Source organism: Equus caballus, chromosome 10, assembly GCF_041296265.1.
Source record: "Equus caballus isolate H_3958 breed thoroughbred chromosome 10, TB-T2T, whole genome shotgun sequence".
NCBI classification, from domain to species: domain Eukaryota; kingdom Metazoa; phylum Chordata; class Mammalia; order Perissodactyla; family Equidae; genus Equus; species Equus caballus.
In genome coordinates this window covers 90495865-90515953 of record NC_091693.1, presented here as the reverse complement: position 1 = coordinate 90515953, position 20089 = coordinate 90495865, and the positions used below count along the sequence as shown (strand labels likewise).

General features: G+C 53.1%; 1 protein-coding gene across 3 annotated transcripts; it reads right to left on the bottom strand.

The window, feature by feature from the left end:
- Positions 1–2118: 2118 nt before the first annotated feature.
- Positions 2119–16490, bottom strand: TNFAIP3 (TNF alpha induced protein 3). Of its 3 annotated transcripts, none has more exons than XM_023651187.2 (9): positions 16290–16490; positions 13247–13555; positions 9817–10007; positions 9039–9186; positions 8720–8890; positions 7747–7927; positions 5718–6637; positions 4978–5174; positions 2119–4082 (listed from the first exon to the last, which is right to left on the bottom strand). In XM_023651187.2, the coding sequence occupies exons 2-9, from the start codon at positions 13539–13541 to the stop codon at positions 3801–3803; spliced, it is 2385 nt and encodes a 794-aa protein (XP_023506955.2). In that variant the 5' UTR covers positions 13542–13555; positions 16290–16490; the 3' UTR covers positions 2119–3800. The 3 variants fall into 3 exon arrangements, with proteins under 3 accessions (XP_023506955.2, XP_001504464.4, XP_023506956.2); XM_001504414.5 differs by having other exon boundaries at positions 4993–5174; positions 16290–16489; XM_023651188.2 differs by lacking the exon at positions 16290–16490 and adding an exon at positions 15940–16287.
- Positions 16491–20089: the final 3599 nt, after the last annotated feature.

Sequence of the window (20089 nt, the reverse complement as noted above, 5' to 3'; positions counted from 1 at the left end):
TCGGCTTCGGCAGCAACATCGTCTAACAGGGGTAAGCCAGATGCCACACTGCCCCCTCTGAGCCCAGCAACTCAGTCACTTCAGGACCGCCGGTGACGGTGACCCCTGGTCCCAAAGGGAGAACTCCACCCGAGATTCGTACATCAAGCACCGGCACGAGGAGCTCAGAGGTTGCCCATTCTTCTCCTGCGTCTCCTGGTTGTTGCTCCGAGCTCTGGGCGCAGCTGAAAGCCATTGGGAGTTTAACTAGAGGAGAGCGTCAACAGGCACGGGAAACAGTCAGGGCACAGCAGAGGGGGACTGAGGGGGACGGACAGGAGGAGCCTGGGGCCCGGCTCAGCACAGGCACAGGGAAGGCATGCATTGGAGAGGCATTTTGGAAGTTCGGATGTAGGAGGAGAGAAGTCCAGAGGTGGTAGGAGGACGATAACGCTCCCCCCCCCCCGCCCCCCCAGGCGTGGGAGGAAGAGGGCAGGGATGAGGTCTGACGAGGTCCTTTTGGATGAGGTGGGGTCACACCCCTGTGGGGTGAAGGCAACATCCTGCAGCCCCGGGAGTGAAGGGCAGGCCGAGGCACAGCCGGTTCCCACCAAGTCTCACGGTTCCGCCCTCTTTTGCCTGCATTCTTTGCCTTTTTGGAAAGTCATCAATTTCTCTGAGACTCTGAAGAAAGCGACCGATTGGGCCCTCTTCAGAAAAATAACATACACCCCTCAATGTAAAATCGTGTGCAGGCTTCACAGGGCCCCGTCCTCCAGACGGGAGCCCTGCTCTCCTGGGCCCTGGCTGTCCTCCCACCGGCGGCATCTCCCTGTCTCTGTGCCTGTCTTCTGAGTCAGAGGTAACTTGCTAATTATAAGTCACTTCCTATTTTAGAAATGCTGATGACTTATGGTCAAATGCTTCTGTTCATCATGCTGATGCAAGCACTGTATTTTTAATGGGGGGTGAGAGAGGGCAGGCAGAAGGGAGGAGAGAGAGGGGGTCCCTTTGAGGGTTTGTGGGTGAGCTCCTAGGGGAGGGAGGCAGTGGGCACACACCTGCAGACGAGTCTTGCCTAAGTGAACCAGAATCTAACGAGAAGCAGGAAAAAACAAGCTAAGTGACACCACAAGAAAGCAATCAGCAAACCCAGAATGTGGGCTATTCTACAGAACAAATGGCCTAGTCGCCCCAGCAAATTAATAGCATGGAAAGTTAAAAGGGAATGTCACAGAACAAAAGCCTTAGGAAACGTTAGCAACCAAAAGCCCCAGGGCTCTGTTCTCTTGTGAGAACTTAGAATATACACTCGGATCGGACGGCATTAATAATTTAGCTAGGTGTAATAGTGGTGGTGATGTGAAAAGGACATATTCGCATCAGCTGGGGATGTGCACCTGCGTTTCTGCGGGGGGAAGGACAACATCTCTGGGATTTGTTTTGAAACAATCCAGAAAAAGCCAGAGGGGTGATAGATGAAACAAATTCAGAAAGTGTTGATAACTGTTGAAACTGGATGGTGGATGGGGGCGTGTCATCATACTCTTTTCCACTTTGTTCTATGTTGAAATTTCCCACGGTAAGTTAACGAGATTATAAATAATCGTTTAGAAGTGTGGTTCTGAACTCTGGCTGATGACCAGTCTCCCGGGGAACTTGAAAGAAAGATTCCGTGAGCCACACCGTCCTGCTGGACCAACCCTGGGGGCACGTTTCTCTCAGGGGAGAATACGTCATTTTATAATTTCCCAGGACACTGGCGCTGCCAGGTCTGACCTGGGAATCCTCCCACCCTCCCCTCTCCCCCCTCTCCTGCCTCTCTCTGCTTCTCCCTCGCTTCTCCTTTGGGCACTTTATCAGGGCTGAGGGCAGGAGCCTTGGGGGCACAGGGACCAGCCACTCATGGATCCCACACTGGCAGGCCGATCCCTCCCTCCCATCTCAGCCTCGGCGTCCCCGCTGTTGACCAGGCGCTGGCCCTCACGCAGTTCTTTCCACAGAGTCCTCTGACCACCCCCGGGTGAGGAATGCATCCCCTGCCCAGGGACACCTTGAAATAAAGCTGTTGGGGAGGCGAGGTCTTAACATGAAAGCCTGTCTTTTTCTTTCATCATTTGTAAATAGAACACATCAAAATTTGTTCTTAAATAATTTATTTTTTAATGTTGGAGAAACCAAGAAACAGAGTACATAGCAGTTTATTAAGAACAACTAAATGTGCAAATTTCAAATGTTTTCTATAATAAGTATAAATAATTCCAGTTTTTCACATTAAGAATGAAAATATCAATACACACAAAATATTAAAATATCATATTTAAAAGAACTAGAGAAAATGTTGGATTTTATTTGGGATCTTCCAAAAGAAATTACAAAGAATGTCAGGGAGATGGACTCCAGGAGGAAGCATGTCAGGCAGGCAGGAAGGCTGCGAGTGGCAGATGGCACACATTCAGGACCCTGTCCAGACCCGATGGGGGTGGCCTTCGCCTCTGGGGACAATGTGTTTCCCTCCTTTTTGTTCCAGAACAAGGACGACAGGAACACAAAGCACACTGACAATCTGCAGGCCAAGGGCAGAGAGGGCTCCTCTTACTTGTGGTGATGGGGTTCTGTGGTCCCAGTGCGGGGATGTCACTGGACTGGAGTCTCCTCCCAGCACCCCAGACCTCACCGAGGGCCAAGTCTGCCCCTGGGACCTGCTCCTTCCTGGTCTTCTCTCTAAGGAGGTAGATACTCAGAGGCATCCATATTCTGTGAGAACACTTTCCCAGAGGGCAGCTGGGAAGCGCTCTGCCGAAGCCTCAGTCAGAGGAAGCAGGAGATTTTCTGGGTGTAGGTGACAATCTGTCCTCTCCCAGGGAAGGCCCCAAAAGGCATCGAGGGGGCCAACGCCTGCTGCAGTCGGAACACGACCCGGGCGAGGGTGTTACCTCCGGAAGACACCAGAGAGCCTTCCCCAGGGAAGAAGGAACAGCTTCATTTAAATAACTTTGATATTTGCAATAAAATAAATAAAGTGAGTTATAAACACACAACAAAACAGTCATCTGAGTTCATGAAAACTTGATGAGCCGTGCCCCCACAACAACCAGAAAACACGTTATTATTATTCATTCTCCTGTTTCAACTCCTAGGGCAGCATTCACCATCATAAGAAAAACTGCCGCATCTGCCACACCAGGGGACACCAGGATGTGCACACCTCAGTCCAAGCCACCCTCTTCAGAAGAGAAGACAGCGACGGCCACGAGCGGCAGGCTCCCCACTGGAACAGTCTGACTTCTAAAAGGTGCATTTTGTCAAAAGCAGCTGGTTCGTTTTTCAGTGTGAACGAACTCTGTCTCAGCAGCCTCAGACTCACAGCCCCCGGATGGTTCTGCTCTGGCCATGTCTGTCGGGGGCACAGGGACGAGGCAGGGAGGGAAAAGCCATTAACTGCTGACACTCTGCACGTGTCCATTTTCCCTGAGCTTCTGAGCTCCCTCGGAGGCTGCGGGCCAGGAATGCAGCCTCACGGCTCGGAGAACGTCCGACGGAGGGCAGGTGCCACAGCTCTGGCCTCCCGGCCCACCAGACCACGACGAGGCAGTCCTGGCGTGCATTTGAAGCCCACCGAGTCCCTGGCCTTCTGGCTGGCGGGAGGTGCCCGGGGCAGACCCCACGCCATCTGCCGCCAGTCATGGGTGCCGCTCCCAGGCCACCTGGGACCATTCCTGTCACAGCCGAGTGCTTATCTTTCCTCCCTGCTCAGAGACACGCGGGGCCCTGCTGCGGGGAGTGCTGTGCTGCGGCCATGGGGCCGGCCTGCCCACCGGTCAGCCGTACATCTGCTTGAACTGAAAGCACTCGTTGCAGTAGCCGCTGCACTTGGCGTTGCCGAAGTGGTCGCAGGCGGGCGCACGGCAGCGCTGCTTGGGGGGCTCCTCGGGCGCTGGCTCACCGCGCCGGGCAGCTGGCACAAGCTGGCTGAGGTGTTGGCACTCCATGCAGAGTTCCTCGCTGCGGCAGGCCAGGATGTTCTTGCAGGAGGTGCGGGCGCACTCAGGCCTGGCCGCGCTCTGGGCGGCCCGGGGCACGTCCCTGCGCTGGCTCGACCTCTGGTGGAAAGAGCAGAGGGCACCGTCAACATGAGTCTCGGGTACGACATGACCTCACACAATGGCAGGGACCCCACAGAGAGTTCGGACGACCAGGGGACCCAGAGCCCCTGGTGCGGTCTGTGAACAGCTGCTCCCCAAGGACGCCGCCTCCCCATCCCAGAGGCAGACCCAGCCCCAGGGAGGTCGAGGAACCACCGGTCCCCTGAGGGCCATGCGCAGCCCGCCCCTTCCATGTGGGTCAGTAGGAAGCTGTCCTGTTCAACAGACCCCATTTTCTGTGGACAACAGGGCGGGAGGCACCTATTAACCAAGGTGTGCCTTCTGTGTACACCACTCAGCGGAGGGGCTTGGACACTCTGGCTCCCCTGTCTCCTCGTGATAAGCACACGAGTAGTTCTGTGCTTCTCCTACCAATCCAACAATCTCTGATCGCCATCTGGCTTTCTGGAGGCATTGAGTGGTTTTATTGAATGGCTGATTTTATTTTATTTTTATACTTTTTATTAATTTTTTGGTAAGGAAGATTGGCCCTGAGCTAACATCTGTGTCCATCTTCCTCTATTTTGTATGTGGGATGCTGCCAAAGTGTAGCTTGATGATTGGTGCTAGGTCCACGCCTGGGATCTGAATCCACGAACCCCAGGCCACCAAAGCAGAGTGCATGAACTTAACCACTACACCATCCGGCTGGCCCCTATGGCAGATTTTACTCACTTTTTAAAATGGATTCTAAACCATACTTAGGGCACAAAACTAACAGCAGGTGCTGCCCTTCCAACCCGGGGCCACAGCGACTCCCCCCGTTCCTCCCGGGGCTCGGCAGGGAGTGAAGTCTGCGCGTCACTATGGGAAGGAACCGCTCCAGCAAGGGCACCGGGCAGGGGGCAAGTACCTCAAAGTGTCTCACCAGCTGCTCTTCCGTCCTCTTGGCTTCATGAAACCTCTGGCTCTGGGCCTCAATGAAACACTTCTGACAGTATCCTTCAAACACGGTGCTCCCCAGGGCGCCACACTCCCTCCCCAGGCAGGGGACGGCATTCTGGAACCTGGAAGCTGTGGGGCCGGCTTTCCCCGAGGCAGCGACGAAACCTAGAAGAGAGTTGAGGCTGATCAGAACCACAGGTGGGTCCCTAGGCGGACAGACGCTGACACTGGGGCCGTGGACAGGTCCAAACAGAGATTACACAGCTGCACTGCTCATCCCAGGACCGGAACAGGGGCCAAGCGTTCCCTCCTGCTCTAGGACCAGAGGTTTCTAAAACCCCAGTGTTTTCTCGCAAGGTCAGCACAGACAGCCCTCTCTCCAACTACTGCTGCTCAGATTTGGAGTTTCTCTTATATATCAGAGTTCAAAAAAGTCTAGTCTGAGCTGTACCCTAAAAAGGCAACACCGGACAACCTTATGCAAACAGGTCTGTGAACTCCACCCACAGGCTCTCTAGCGTTCGGAACGTGGCATTCTCTGCCTTTTGCTTCTGTGTGTGGCTGGCAGAGACACTGTGACTGTCCCTCTGTGCAGGCCACATCCTACCCCACCGCCTAGAGGGGCTCCGTGTTGGAGGTTAGGGAACACATGCCTCCTAGGCAAGGGGTCTGAGACGGGGGTAGGAAGCCAATCACTGGTTCACTCACGTTTGTTTTCTCTGTACTCGATAAAGCACAGGGTGCAAAAGCCCTTGTTTTCTGGAGTCCCAAAGTACATGCAGCCAGCTTTTCTGCACTTGCTTGTGGCCGTCCTGTCCCCAGGGGTCCGAGCGGCCTGAGATAGGCAGCCGGCGGGGGCCTCGTTCCCCAGCCTGCGGCAAGAATGTGGGGAGAGACTCTGGACAAGCTGCGAGGGGTCTGACTTGGAGCGCTGATGGCAGGAAGAGGGGGCTCCAGAAGCGAGGTCGGAGGGCGGCTCTGCTGTAGTCCTTTTGAAGCAAGCACTGCAGATGCCGTTGAAGGTCCTGGTGACGTCCTGGAGGCAGGCGCGGCACTGCCCAGGGTCCAGGCGCCTGGCGCTCTCGGTGGCGGGGCCTGCGCCGAGCTGCCGGGCGTTGTGGCAGCGCTCACAGAAGCCGTTGTGCTGCACGTTCAGCGTGAAGGGGCAGCCGGGGCTCCGGCACTTCATGGCCGTGGTCTCGCTGAACAGGAACAGGCTGGGGGCCGTAGGTGGGGCCGAGCGGGGGCCCCCGGCCGGCTCCTCGGGGCTCCAGGCCGGGGGCTCGCAGGCCTCACCGCGGGAGGCCCCCAGAGCCACGCCGGGCAGCGCCTCAGGGCCTGGCCGGGAGCCCAGCTTCAGGGGCTTGTTCGGGCCCCTGCGCCTCCGCTCTGAGCACTCGTGGCACAGGGGCTGTGTGTTCACCGACATGAAGAATGGGCAGTTGGGCGTCTCGCACTTGACGTCCATGAGGGAAAGGTGCGGAAGCGAAGGCTGCAGAGCGCTCTGGGCGGGCGCCTCTCTCCGCCCGTGCTCGCTGCTCTCCTGCCACTTCTTGTACTCGTGCTGGACCAGCTCAAAGTAGTCGTCCACCAGGTTGATTTCTGCGGGCAAGTTCGCTTCATCCAACCTGAGGACCACGAGGGAGAACGTGAGGTGACACAGACACTGACTCAGACACACACAATGACTCTCATCCTCAGCTCACAGCGCGGACTCTCAGAATCTGGATACGGAGACGGCTTGATGACGGCTCCCTGAGACGCAGGCCCACAGGAAAGCGGCGGCCCAGGGCCGCTGAGACATCATTATCCTGAGAATCACCATCATATTTAATCCGTCTGGGTCCACCCAAGTCACAGATAATTCCAAAGAAAGGGCCACTCTGGGGCTGCCTCCACTCTGAATTCCTGTCTCCTCTTTCAAAAAGCCACTCGCTTTCTAACATCCCAGAGATCAAACTCTTAGTAAAACACGACTCAGTGAACTCATTTGGGGCTTGTCTGCTTTACGGTACAAACTACCCCGGAACTCTGTGTTCTGCATTTTGCTGTCATTCCTCTTAAACCTGTGCCTGATCTCTGTTGGAGCTGACAGCGACCGAGAGGCGGACACTCCTGGAGGTGTTGCTGACTTCAGACACCCCGTAGTTTGTGAATCTCCACCCTGAGAAACCAATTCCCTGACGCCTTTGTGGTCATCTCTCATGCCTTTCAAGTTCTAAGAAACAGGTGTCTCTATCATAAAGCTGGCGTTTAAAGTCTGGACACCTGCACACCAGGTACTCTGGGTCTCTCCCCCACTTTCCATGTGGCAAAATCATACAGCTGCCACATACACACATTCTGCAACCCAGTCTGTGTCTGATGTGTCTGTCCATCTGTCCTCGCCAAGAAGCCAAGAGAGAAAGGCTTTTGTTTCCAAGAATTTTCACTTGCTGATCTAAGACCAGGGCAATTAAAAAAAAAAACAACTACTATCTCTGATGTAAACACACTCTTAATTCTGAGTCTGAGCCTCCAGATGTGCAGGGAGATCATTCCGAACCAGCACTTGTTCCCATCTGACACCAAAGTCAGCAGGCCTGAGGTGAGCCTCCGCCCGCACACAAGCCTCTCCGTGTTTCCCATCGGGGGAAACCGGCTCCAGAGCTGCTCGCTGCCAAGGCCCCGGCGGGAGCAGCTCATGCGGCTGAAGCAGGAGCCGGACGCCGAGGACGGAGCGGGGGGAAACCCTTACTTGGCAGCGTTGATCAGGTGGGTGGTGCCATGGTCCCAGCCCTGCACCGGGATCTCCATCACTGTCAGATACTCTTTCAGCAGCTTGTCCTTCATCTCGTTCTCAGGATCCGTCAAGAAGTGAACTTTTAAGTCTTCAAATCTTCCTCGCTCTCTGTTAACAAGGGGAACGGCTCGGATTTCTGAGGGAAAAATAACACAAGCGAAATATGATTCTACTGAACGAAACTGTGTGTGAGGCCACAGAGGGGTAATGGTGAAATTCTGCAGGCACAGAAAGGGTGCAAGCATGGGGTGGAAAAGCACGCTCTGGCTACATGCCCAGCCGTGGAAGGAGACTGCACTGACTCTAGCAGACAATGCAGTTTCCAGGAAGCTCACAGAGTATTCAGCTGCCTGGAGGGGGCGGATCTCATTGGTTAAATCTCCACACTTCAGGATCAGATGGACCTGAGTTCGAATCCTGACTTTGCCACTATCAAGCTCTGTGACATCACCAAGTTGTTTAACTTCTCTGAGCTGCAAGTGCTTCCCCTGTGACCTGAGGCTACCAAGGCTTACAGCCCACTGGGATGTTGTGAGGACGCCATGAAACAAAATAACGCACTTGATGGACTCAACTGCACAGTTAGCTGTCCCCACAGCAGCTAAGCTGCATTCCTCGGTGCCAGGCTGCGCTCTGTGTGCCAAGTGTCGTGTGTTACAGAAACGTCATGGTGATGCTACAGGCGCACCTCTACCCGTAACTATGTGCTGAGGGGCTGCCCACGCCCTACACGGAAAGGCAGGGGCTTCAATCACTGCTGTGGCATTAATGCCGCTAACCATGCACATGGCAGAACCCTGAGTTTCAACAACGGAGGCTCAGGGAGCCCATTTCGACCAGGAGCAAGAGTGAAGCCTGACGCTCCCAGGGAGCGGGGTGCACGCTGTCTGCCAGCAGTCACAAAGGGAATCGAGTGTCAGTTTCTCACCTGGCCCGCTGTCCTTGAGGGTCACCAGGGGCACGAAGTGGTGGCTGTCGTAGCCAAGGACGATGGGGTATCGGCAGCACTCCTGGGCTGGCCAGTGGAGAGGCAAGTAAATCCCGCCCACTTTCAAGGGAGCGAAATTGGAGCCCGAGTCCAAACTTCTCAGCATTTTGTCTGTTTAAGGAAAGAGAAAGAACAAATAAGGCCCTCAGGTGACTCCCATCAAATTCGACTTGGCCTGTAACTGTGGTGCTCTGGGTTCTTCCCAGGAGTCAGGACATCAAAGCGGGAACACACTCAAATACACGGGGTGGTCTCTCACCTGAGATGACAATGATGGGCCTTCTAAGGATGTTGCAAAGGACAAATATGTGTATTTCCTCCAGGGAACTGTACTGCAGGCCACCTCGGGCCCCCGGGGTGTCCGCGGACGCCATTCGGACGAGGGTGTCCCACTCCTCAGTCCAGTTCTGAGGGGAGATGGAAAAAGATGATTGAAGGGACTCTGCGTCAAAAATCATTCTGACTCCACCTGTAATTATTCATTTATTTAACTCAGCTTACTCTTCCCCTTTCTGGAAATCATCATTCAAATGATCACCCTTTTTTCCTCATTTTGGTTTTTTTCCTTTACTTTTTCCACTACAAGGCAGACTGAGAAATGGGGGAGGATGGGGACAGCACCTGCCTTCAGAAAAATCCCTGATGAGGCATAACACTGGAGCCCCTTGTCCAAATGAGCACAAAATTCCCAGCTTGTGACCGAGACCGGGGAGGCTGGCGCCTGAGCATGAGTGGCAGGCTCAGGAAACAAGCAGAGGATGATCGGACCAAAGAACCAAGGAGGCGCAGGGAGGGCCAGGATCAGAGGGACCCGGCCATGTGCACGGCCACAGCCAGGAGCTGCACCCGCCCGCCCGGCTGACAGGAGCCTCGGGCTCCTGCGACAGGAGGTTTTGGTGTCCTTTGTGGACCGTGCTGGGCTCGGCCGAGCGCACGTGACCCGGCCCATTACGTGCTCCTGACAGTAGGGCTGGCCTGAGGGTCCCGTGTCCCCATGGAGCCCAGTCGACAGATGCCAAACAGGAAAGAACACGTACCCGGGTATCGTAGCAAAGCCCCGTTTCCACGAACTCCTGAGACTTCAGGGACTCCAGCTGCCAGCGGAATTTGAAGTTGCGTGTGTCGGTTTCCTTGAGGGTGCTGAACAGCGCCTTCCTCAGCACCAGGTCCGTATCCGGGATGCCCCACATGTACTGGGAGGCGGCGTGCATGAGGCAGTTCCCGTCACCTGCGGACAGAGCAAGGACGTCAGGCAGCCGCAACAAGGGCCCAGGAGCGGGTCAGAACCAACCCCGCCCTGCTGTCCTCGTGGCTGAGTGGGGCGGGTGGGCGATGCAGGTGGCGCATTTCTCAGTCAGGGGCCACATGACAACAGCTCACAAGCTGATGTCAGCTTTAAGGAAGAAAAGCATCCTTTTCCTCTCATTTTCAGTGACTGAGAGCAACAGAGCCGGAGACCAGGGCCTGATCCTGCGGGACGCGGCTCCAGCCTGGCTTTGCCCTGACTGCATGAGTGGCCTTGGGGGCCATTCCTAAACCTCTCTGAGGATTCTGTCCCTGTGTGACATGAGGCCTTCGGGTTACCATCTGTCAAGGCTGTCCCTTTCCATTGCTCTTCCACGTCCTGGCCACAACTCTGCACTGACTCTCTAACTCTAGGAGACCACAGCGGGCACCCAGTGCAAGCCAGGAGGCTGGCCTGCCCGTTTGCTGGACAGGGATGGTCTGGCTGTGACTTCGTGATAAACGGCTGGACCGTCCCCTGCTGCCGTTGGGGCCTTGGAATGTCCTCTCCTGGTTGTGAAGTGACAGTGAGAGCTGCAAACTAATTACCTGCTGCCTACCTGCCACGGCCCCCAGAAACGCCTCACGTGAACCTGCTGGCTAACAGCTGCATAGCCCTTTCTAAAAGTTAAGGAGAGCCTGGGTGTCTACACTGGCACAAATCCAGTGTCTAGGGCTAGCACTTTAAGAATTTTGAGCATTCTGAGAAAGAGATCTAATTTTATTCTATTAATTTGTTACTTTCACAGGTTAAGATCCACATTCAAGAGATGGCATTTTTTACAACCTCCAAACAATAAAAATTTGGGGGGAATTTTAATTAAAAAAGTTAAATCAATCTCCTTTGGCAGGTGCACAGCTGGTTTTATAAAGAAAGGTTCACCTGTTTTCTTACACTGCTCTGTAAGTAGGGCAATAAAAGCTATGTGAAATGTTACCAAGTTTTCGTTATAGTCAAACCGTAAGAAAAACCAAAGCAACAAAGAAAACCCCTCAAATGTATATCCACAGACAGTATGCCTTCAATTTACACACTTAGAAACACTGGCTAAATAAGTATCCAAACGAACAAACAGTGAAGATGGCTCAAGCCGTGTGGCAATGACCGCGTTCTGCTGAAATTTCCCCTTTGCAAAATCTAGAGCACAGATAAGGCCTTCCTTCTTCTTCTTCTGCTTACTTTCAGTTCTTGATTGAGATGCACCAGAACAAAATTCCCTAAGTAACATCTGGAATTCCCCAGCGCTAAGTTATTTGACTAGCAATTGAGCAACAGCTATTGTACTTTTTGTTCTGGTGTGTAGACATTTAAACTGCCAAGTGCACCCTGGACTTTCCAAGTGGGTGTGGTCAGGGCGGGCTGGAATAAGCCACTCATTATACAAGTGAAATTGCTGCAGCCAATAGACGCTGGAATTTTTCGCATGAAGTTTCAATTCTGTGCCACCTACTCCCTTCCTCATTCACCGCAGTCTCATATCCTCAAATGCAAACTTGTGAATCACCCCCTCCCCAAACAGACCACTGACTCTGTTGAACCCTCCTGTGGGGGAGGGCTTAAAAAAAGAAACAGGTGCTAATAAAAATCAGAGAGGAAAAGCCATTTGCTTTCTCCCCTCCCCTAAACAGCTTTTCTTCCTTTTCCAGAATTTTAAGGAATTTTCTTGAAAGTGGAGAAATAAAAGCATTCTGAGCCTAAAATCCCTACTTCCCAGAAAATGTTATCAAAAGGCATTGGCTTTTGTAGTTTTATCTGTAAGGTGAATCTTTGTTGATTTAAATGACTTATCTTTGCAAAACAAGTGTTTACTACTTATGTCCATTTCTTCTCTTAAGGAAATAGAGCAAAGTGAACTTAAAATGTCAACTAATTCTGTTCATGATAAGAAGGTTTTCCTCGTTCTACCACATTTCTATTTGGCAGAATCTGTTTCCAAGTCTCCCAAAGTCGACCCCATCTCTTTTTGTAAGAAAACGAGAGAGAGTTAAAATCACAAACTGTCAAGAATATAAACCTCTTGATGATGACTTAACCTAATTACCTACTTCTGTGCATCAACTGATTTAATGCCAAGAACTGTGTAAACACTAGCCACCCAGTTTTCTCTCTACTGATGTTTCTAAGAATCTACGCTCTGAAAATACAGGCAAGATGTTGGGGTGATGCACGAGACTCCTCAAAGCAAAGCGAAAAACACATCCCAGTCACTCCAAGTCACGAGAGTCAGACGCGGCCAAAGTTAACACGCATCTCAGTTAACGTTCTCATCAAGTCATCGTCTGCGCGTGGACGTGTCATTTCGGTCAGGAAGGTTTAGGACCGCCCTTGGCAGAGGACCTGAGCTTCCTGCTCTTTCCCAGACAAGGAGCACTCAGTTGAAGGCGGACAGTCTAGCTGCTCCTGGTAATAGCTACGTTACAATGTAGCATTCTGTAGCTGCGAGAAACAGCATGCTTGGATGCTTCTATGATGTACACATTCTCGCTCAAAGGAAATAATTAAAAAAAAAACAGTACAGCTTACAGCAGGAAACAGAGACTAGTAATAAAGGGCCAAGAGGCAGACAGGCACAGACAGCAAGAAGTTCAGGGCTGGGAACCCCTAAAAACCTTGACATAGAAGGCTGACACCTGCACTAAAATCTGAAATACCTCCCCGTGTCATATCACGGGACCACAGACGACAGAACGCTGCTGCGACCCTCGCGCCTTCAACAGCCAAGCACTGGTTAACCCATAAAATGCCACCAATTCAGCAAGTGTAATGTCATCACCACAAGTGTTTCCTACTGACAGTGGGGACAACAGTAATACCAGTTTTCACACCAGGCTTTCCTTTTGAACCTTTTAATATTTCCATTACCGGCCAGGAAAGGGTATTTCACAGATGATTAAACAGCTGCAAGAATTAGATACATAAGTCACCTAACGGGGGTGGGGGAAGCAAAGTGTTTAGAAACGCAATCCCCAAGCCTCAGTGTGCTCTGCTCTCTAACACACACAACTACAAAGCATCCTTAATAAAAATATTCAGGAAGCCAGCTTGCTTTTATCACATGCCCCATATAGTTTCCATGCTATGGTGTCTAGGGATCAGAGGAGACTGGAGCTGGGGCAATGCCATTAAAACTGAATGAGCAGGTGCCGCACCACAGGAGCCCCCCAGACATCAGCGAATCTCACCGTTCGTTTTCAGTGCCACAAGCTTCCTGACTTCTCGACACCAGTTGAGCTTCTTCTGGCTTTCCAGGGAGGCCTGGATGTTTCTGTCGATGAGAGCTTTATGGATGATCTCCCGAAACTGGGGACAAAACTGGCAAGTTCTGAACATTTCCAGGGTGTATCGGTGCATGGACTTAAAATGATGAATGATTCCATTGGTAGGTTTGAAAAGGTCTTCTGGAGTCCGCTCTCTTATCTTCACAGCTTTCCGCATGTTGCTCAGATACAGAGCCTGAGGAAGGACGTGCTCAGCCATTGTGATCACGGCACCTGGAGGGGGAAACCCATTCCGTCAGCCACTCTGACCCTGCTCCCGAGTACCTGGTGCAGGAAACCACAGCGCTTGAGCTTGTCATTATACTAACCTGTAGGCAAAGAGCTTAGTCACCTCTACTCCCAGGACACTAGCCGGCCCCAAAGATTAACTCACACTGGAGTGTTTTAAGTTACATCACTTTTAAAGATTAGTCTAAACAAGAGAAGGAAGGCAGAGAGCGGGTACTGAAGAGGAGGGGGATAACCCGCGTTTTCAGTAACGTTCATCAGGGAGCTGAGCCTGTCTGCCAGCAGCAGATGCTGCACCTCCTGGCTGACTCAGGCTCCCATCTCATGCTGACAGCCTGAGGGATTGCCACCGGACCTCAGGGGCGCTGAGTGCTGGTTACAGGCATGAGGGAGCAGGCAAGGCCGTGGGTCCTCCCCTAATACCCTTCCCAAGCAAACCTAGCTCTTCTGCAAAGTCTTGATTTCTCCCTTTTAAGCACCTACTCCCATGATATGACAGTAAACATTTTGTGAAAAATCCTGCAATTTTGTGCTGTCACCCAGGCTGCTGATCAGTTTCCTCTTTAGCCCCAAAGAGAAATATTTATAAAGCGTTGATTCATAAAATTTATTATAATGTTTATAAAGAGTTAAACTGAATGTTTTATGACCAATGAAAAAGCCTATTTCCAGAAAGATGCTTTGCAATTTTAAGAGCAAACCAACAGGAGTCTTTCAGAACCTCTCCACTGACCTTTACAACATCAGAATAAGAAACAGAATAATAACAGTAACAGAATAATAAGTTCTACACTTCCAAGAGCAGACACTGGAGCCCAATGATTTCAGCTCAGCTGCCAACCAGACTTCTCCTCCTCCTCCAGGTACCAACACTGAGATGCATTTCCCACCCTGTCTTCACCCTGGAATCTTCAAGCCTAACTGACTGGTGGAAGGAAATGGAAGTGTGGAAGCAGACAAGGAAAGAAGTTCCAGCCAGGGGCCACTCAGGAGAAGTGCAAGAGGAGGGGCCAAAACCCAGCATCTACAACCCATGCCAAGAGTGGAATGAAGTGAGCTGATGCAACGTGGGGTCTTTGCAGGGTGGAGCTGTGTGGAGAGCAGCTCTCATTCACCAGCCCTTTGTAGGGTGCCTTGCCGCACATCCTAATTTCCAAAATGAAGACAAAGGTGGTTTCAGAGCATGAAGACACTCCCTAGGAAGTTTCACAGTGATTATCAATCCCACTCCTCCATCATACCGTTTGCCAGGGCAGGATCCTAGTTGAGACAGACCTTAAACCTATGTAAGTGGGAGAAGAAATCTGGATTTTAGGGAATCCACTCCTGGTGGGTGTAGGCTCTCTTAAAGCCATTGATGAGGTGGTTTAAATGCCTGTGGACCACTCAAAGGCGAGAGGGACAAGATGACCTGAGGCTGCTTCTGAGGAGTTTTCTGTTTTGGATCGGGATTCCTAATCTGCTTGCCAGGTGAGGCCTGGGAGAAGTCATTCTCTGGGTCAGATGTAATCTCTCCTGTGATGTCAGAATTCCCTGCAGGTGCAAGTAGGCAAAATTACAGCAGGACCACCGACACGATGAAGGAACAAAAACATCAGCACACCTCCCGTCTGTGGCATGGCAAGAGTTCTCTCACGATGTCATTCCATCACTCAGCAAGCTCTGCCCGACCAGCTACAGAAGGCTGAGGGCTGCTCTGGAGGCTGCCGCTAAAAATCAAAGACGACCTCATTCCCCGTCCTGAAATCTCTCGACCACCTTAGTCTGCAGCTAAGGCAACAGAAGCATAGGTCCTGCCCAGGTCCTGACCCGTCCAGAGGCGGAGCTTTGCCTAGAAGCCAGGTCTTCCACCACCTGCCCCCTCCTAGTCCCACAACAGCACACCTGCGGCTGCAGCGCCGGCCGCTCTCGGGTGGAAACAGATGGAGTAGGACAATCTGAAACCAGCTAAGTGCTGCCTCTTTCTGCTTTTCTGACTCTTCTATTATTCTCTTCTGACCCAAAGATCTTTCAGCAAAGATCTCAAATATTGAGAGCTGTAAACCATATGCAAGCCACGCAAACGTCAATGTTCCACAGCCCAGTGTCATGTCACCCACAGGTGCAGCCCTGCACAGCTTGCAGAATCGCCTCCTTGCCCAAACTCCCAAGTCTTGGACTTCTGCACACTTACGATTAAACAACAAATGTCCCTGACCTATGATTACACGGTCCTTACAGGGAAAGACACACAATGTTACCCTTACGCTTCTTTTCCATTTCTGTTACCTCACTGACACTTTATCAACAAATACCTTATCGAAGTTTTGGAAGGTATCCCTCCAAAAATTCAAAGATTGCACAAAGAATTGCAAAGATCAAAGCAGCACCTTAGACTACGAGAAGGGAGCAGTAAGCGGCTGCTCCATAATAGAGGGTGTGGTCCAGAGGACGCCGCAAACGCTGCCCGGAGACCCTGGAGCAGCCCGGCTTGCCAAGGAAAGCGTCAGCGGCTTGGAGACTGGACACAGAGCAGGTGTCCTTCTTCCCCCGACAGGCGCCTGCCCGGACCGGGGTGCAGGACGGGGACGGCGGGCCGGGAGCGGACGCGCCCCTCGCTCAGGACCGCGACCCCCAAGGCGGGTGCGCGCCGTCGGGAGGGGCCCGGGAGGGGGGCGGCAGCGAGGCCGAGCGCCCGCGCCGGCGCTGCAGGGCGGCTGTCCCCGCGGCGGGCGCTTACCTGTGCGGCCGGGCCGGGGCCGGGGCCGGGCGGCGGGCTGGGGCGCGGGGCGGGCGGAGGCGGCGCCCTGCACGCTGGCGGCTCTCGGGGCGCCGGGCGGCAGACTGCCGCTTCTCCTTTTCCCTTTCTGTTTTACCGCCGCGCCGCGGGGATTTCCACCGGGACTTTCCAGGCACGTGACGCCGCCGGCCAGCTCCGCCCGGCCCACGGCCGCCAGGGGGCGCAGCGTGCGGAGGAGCAGCGCGCCGGGCCGAGCCGGGGGAGCCCGGGGGCCGCGAGAGCGCCGCCGGCCCCGCCTCCGCCCGGCCCCGCCCCTCCATCCCGGCCCCGCCCCTCCATCCCGGCCCCGCCTCCGCCCCTGCCTGGCCCCGCCCCTCAGCCAGGCCCCGCCTCCGCCCTGCCTGGCCACGCCCCTCCGCCCGGCCCCGGCCCCGCCCTGCCTGGCCCCGCCCCCGGCCCCGCCTCCGCCCCGGCCCCGCCTCCGCCTCGGCTCTGTCCTCCGGGCCTGGCCCCGCCCCTCCGCCCCGCCCCCGCCGGGGTGTCCCAGTGAGTCACCCGGCATTTCGGAAGCCCGGCCCCACGTCACATCCATGTGGAAATCGCGGTGATGGGAACTGGAAATGAAATCGGTTCTTTTTCTCAGCCGTTTTTCTGCAGAAAATCATCAACTCGGAGAACACGGAGGGAAATCGTAGACACAGAAAACCCTGAAAACCCCCGGGCGGGGCGGGCTGGGGCTCGGGGCGGCCTGTCCCCCCATGCGCCGGGCCGCCTGGGCGCAGTGCCCGGAAGGCTGGACAAGACCCAGACCGGAGTCCTCTGAGCCGTGGTCCCCTCGTGGACCTGCGCGCACTGCCGGGCCGCGCGTCTCAGGTTCAGAACTGGAAAGCTCTGCTCCTCTCCCGGGACAGGCCTACAGAGCCGGGCGCCGGCGGCGGGGGCGCTTTGTAGGCAGAAGGGAACTGAGGGCAGAGAGCCAGTACTGGCGAGGGCCCAAGGCTGGTGCTGGTCCTTGCAAACCGATGGCTGGAATTTTTTCCAATTCGACCTCCTGGATATTTCTCCTTTTCTCCTTCCCCAGTGTTTCCAGCTGCACTCTCAAACAATGGGTAGTCTAGCTAGTAATATAATAATAATGTTTATCAAGTCCACACTGTATGCCAGGCTCTGGGCTGATTGCAATGTGTTCTGCATTTAAACCTCACAACTCCACTTTGCAGCAGAAGAAATTAAGTTTCAGAAGCTTAAGCCATTTGCCCAAAGTCTACATAAAGGATAAGTAGCAGAGCCACAATTGGCACTGGGCTGTCCTATCCAAAGCCCACACTGTTGTCTTGACTATTAAACCCTTACTCTCAGAAAAGATCCCATAAAATGTAAAGTCTTGGGGCCCTGTTTGTACCCTGGTCCCCAGCCTCACAAACAGACTGCACTTAGCTACCCGTGGGCCTGGGCGGGGGCAGACATGGGCTTGGGAGCCACACAGGCCTTGGGTCTACCCTCAGGACACTTCCCGGGCCAGTTGAGATGATAAAAGATGGTGTGTGTGAAAGAGCATCCACAGTTCTCAGGTCACGCTCCCCTCATGCTCTTCACAAACACGACTTGTCTGCTCTGTCATCTCTGTCTGGCTCTGGCCCCTCAGCCCTTCCTGTAGCTCCCAATGCCCCTTTTATGGTTTACACCTGCTCCCTGGCTTGATGGTCTGGGAATGCACTAAGTACAGTGACAAGCCTGGAAGACTGTGCTTGCATCTGCCACCTCCGATTGTCAGGAGGTGGATGCCGGGCCATTCTGCCTGCTAGCATTTGTGACATGGAAATGGAGTCAGATGCCAGAGGGGTCTGTAGCCTCACTTTTGCTCCACTCCTGTTTCCTGTAATTCTGCTACTGGAGTGATGATCTCTGTGAGGAGCACACCTGTCCTGCCCCTCCTGGTTTTCACTGTCCTTTCCACCTTCTCCGCCAGGGCTCTGTTGGGCTGCACACTTGGCTTTTCCATTTCTAATACTTAACGCGTGGGCAAGACAATAAGAATTTTCTTCGTGGCAAATCAGGAGGAAAGAGTGGAAGAGGAAGGGAGAGTGTAGAAGGTGAGGTTCCTTATGGGAGAGGAGATGGAAAGTTGGGGAGATTTGTGGAATGAATTGAAACCAAGGAGGCAGAGAGTGTGCAAAGCCTCACAGGGGAGGTTAGCTTCTGCAGTAGACCCTATCAAGATGAGCAGAACTCTGCGAAGAGGAAGCAATATTTATTAACTTCTGGTGGACACGTAGGAGGCAAAACCTGTTTCCTCATTAAGGAAAGGTGACCACATGGAGTGTTTTGGAGAGTTCCCGAGTCCTGTGTCCTTCTCACTGTGGTGGCAGTGCTCACACGTTGTGAAGCATGTACAGGGAGTGGAATTGTACTGGAATTCCTCCTGGAATGGGCTGGTCCGTGGGGCTATGTCTGCAGCCTGTCTGCTTATACCTCACCATGAAGAGGGGGGGCCCCCCAAGACAGCGGGAGCAGGAGAAACGCATCAGAGAGGCAGATGTGGCAGTCGGGAAGGGGACCTGCAGCTGGCTCAGCTCAAACCCCAGCTCACATTTTCTTAACCAAGAAACGGCCACGGTGCATTTCTGAGAGTGTGTGAATTCCAGGGCCTGGCATCATCGGGCCAACTGCAATTGGACATTTCGTTTCCATTGTTCAGTTGTTCCCCTTGCGCCAGCATTGTGCTCTGTTGCCGTGGAAGATCTGTATGAAATGTACTTTGAAACAGCCTTATTCTGTAAGCATGGTGGTTAGCTATTTCAGGGTAGCTCTGAATCCTGCTTCAACCTTTCATAACCCTTGGCTGAGCTTTGAGATAACTGAAGAGTAATGTCTGTGCTTTGAAGGCCACTGTAAGGGCCTGTTGTGAGAAGACAATGGAAGCTCTTCATGGGCTGTACCCGGAGAACTGGGATAATGATGTCATTGATTTCATCATCACACCAATACCGAATTGTCCTGAAATGCTGCTTCTTATCCAGGAGCTCAGATGCTTTACAGGTCTTATCTGGGGTGAATGGAGAAGCCAAGACCTCCATGGAGAAGGGACTTCACTGAAGAAGCCCAGCGAGTCACTTGTAACAGGAACAGAGACCCTCCACTGGAAGGAAGGGAGCTGGTTTCATGCCAAGAACAGCTCCTCATAACTCACTTTGCCTGAAATCTAAAACTTAGAAAATTCATTCCCCCATGAATTCTGGTTTAATTTCCTGTCAACACTTGACTGAAACACTTGGCAAAGTAATTTTGTTTTACCTCATGAATATAAATATTCAGTCCTTGGTTTCATTTCTGTTTCTGTGGAGGCTGCCATTAGAGACCAAATGTGAACAGTGACAAGAAGATCTGAAATGGGCGTTACTGGGAACCAGCTGGGGTGCAGTCAGCTGGATGTTCCCTGAAATGCCTTACTCCTGGTATGTGCAATAGTGCAGCCGTGGCGAGCACCTGCCTCCCGCGCTCCCTCTTCTCTTCCTTTGCCCCTCATTTCCCTCAGTCCGGTTTTCAGTGCCCAGAATCTTGCCTCCACTCCCTCCCTGCCCCCATCTCCATAAAAAGGACTTCAGCGTTCATTCTCTCAGGAGCCTGTTTTCTGGGACTAAATGGGTAATCTTATTAGACTAATCTAATAAGGTAATTCATGTTCATTTTCAAAAAAAGATTGCAATGTATTATTGTGTGACATTTCTTTAGAAACATTCCTATTGAAGGCAGAGCTTCCTAAAGTTTTGTGGTGGGAATTCCCCATGCCGGAGCATCTG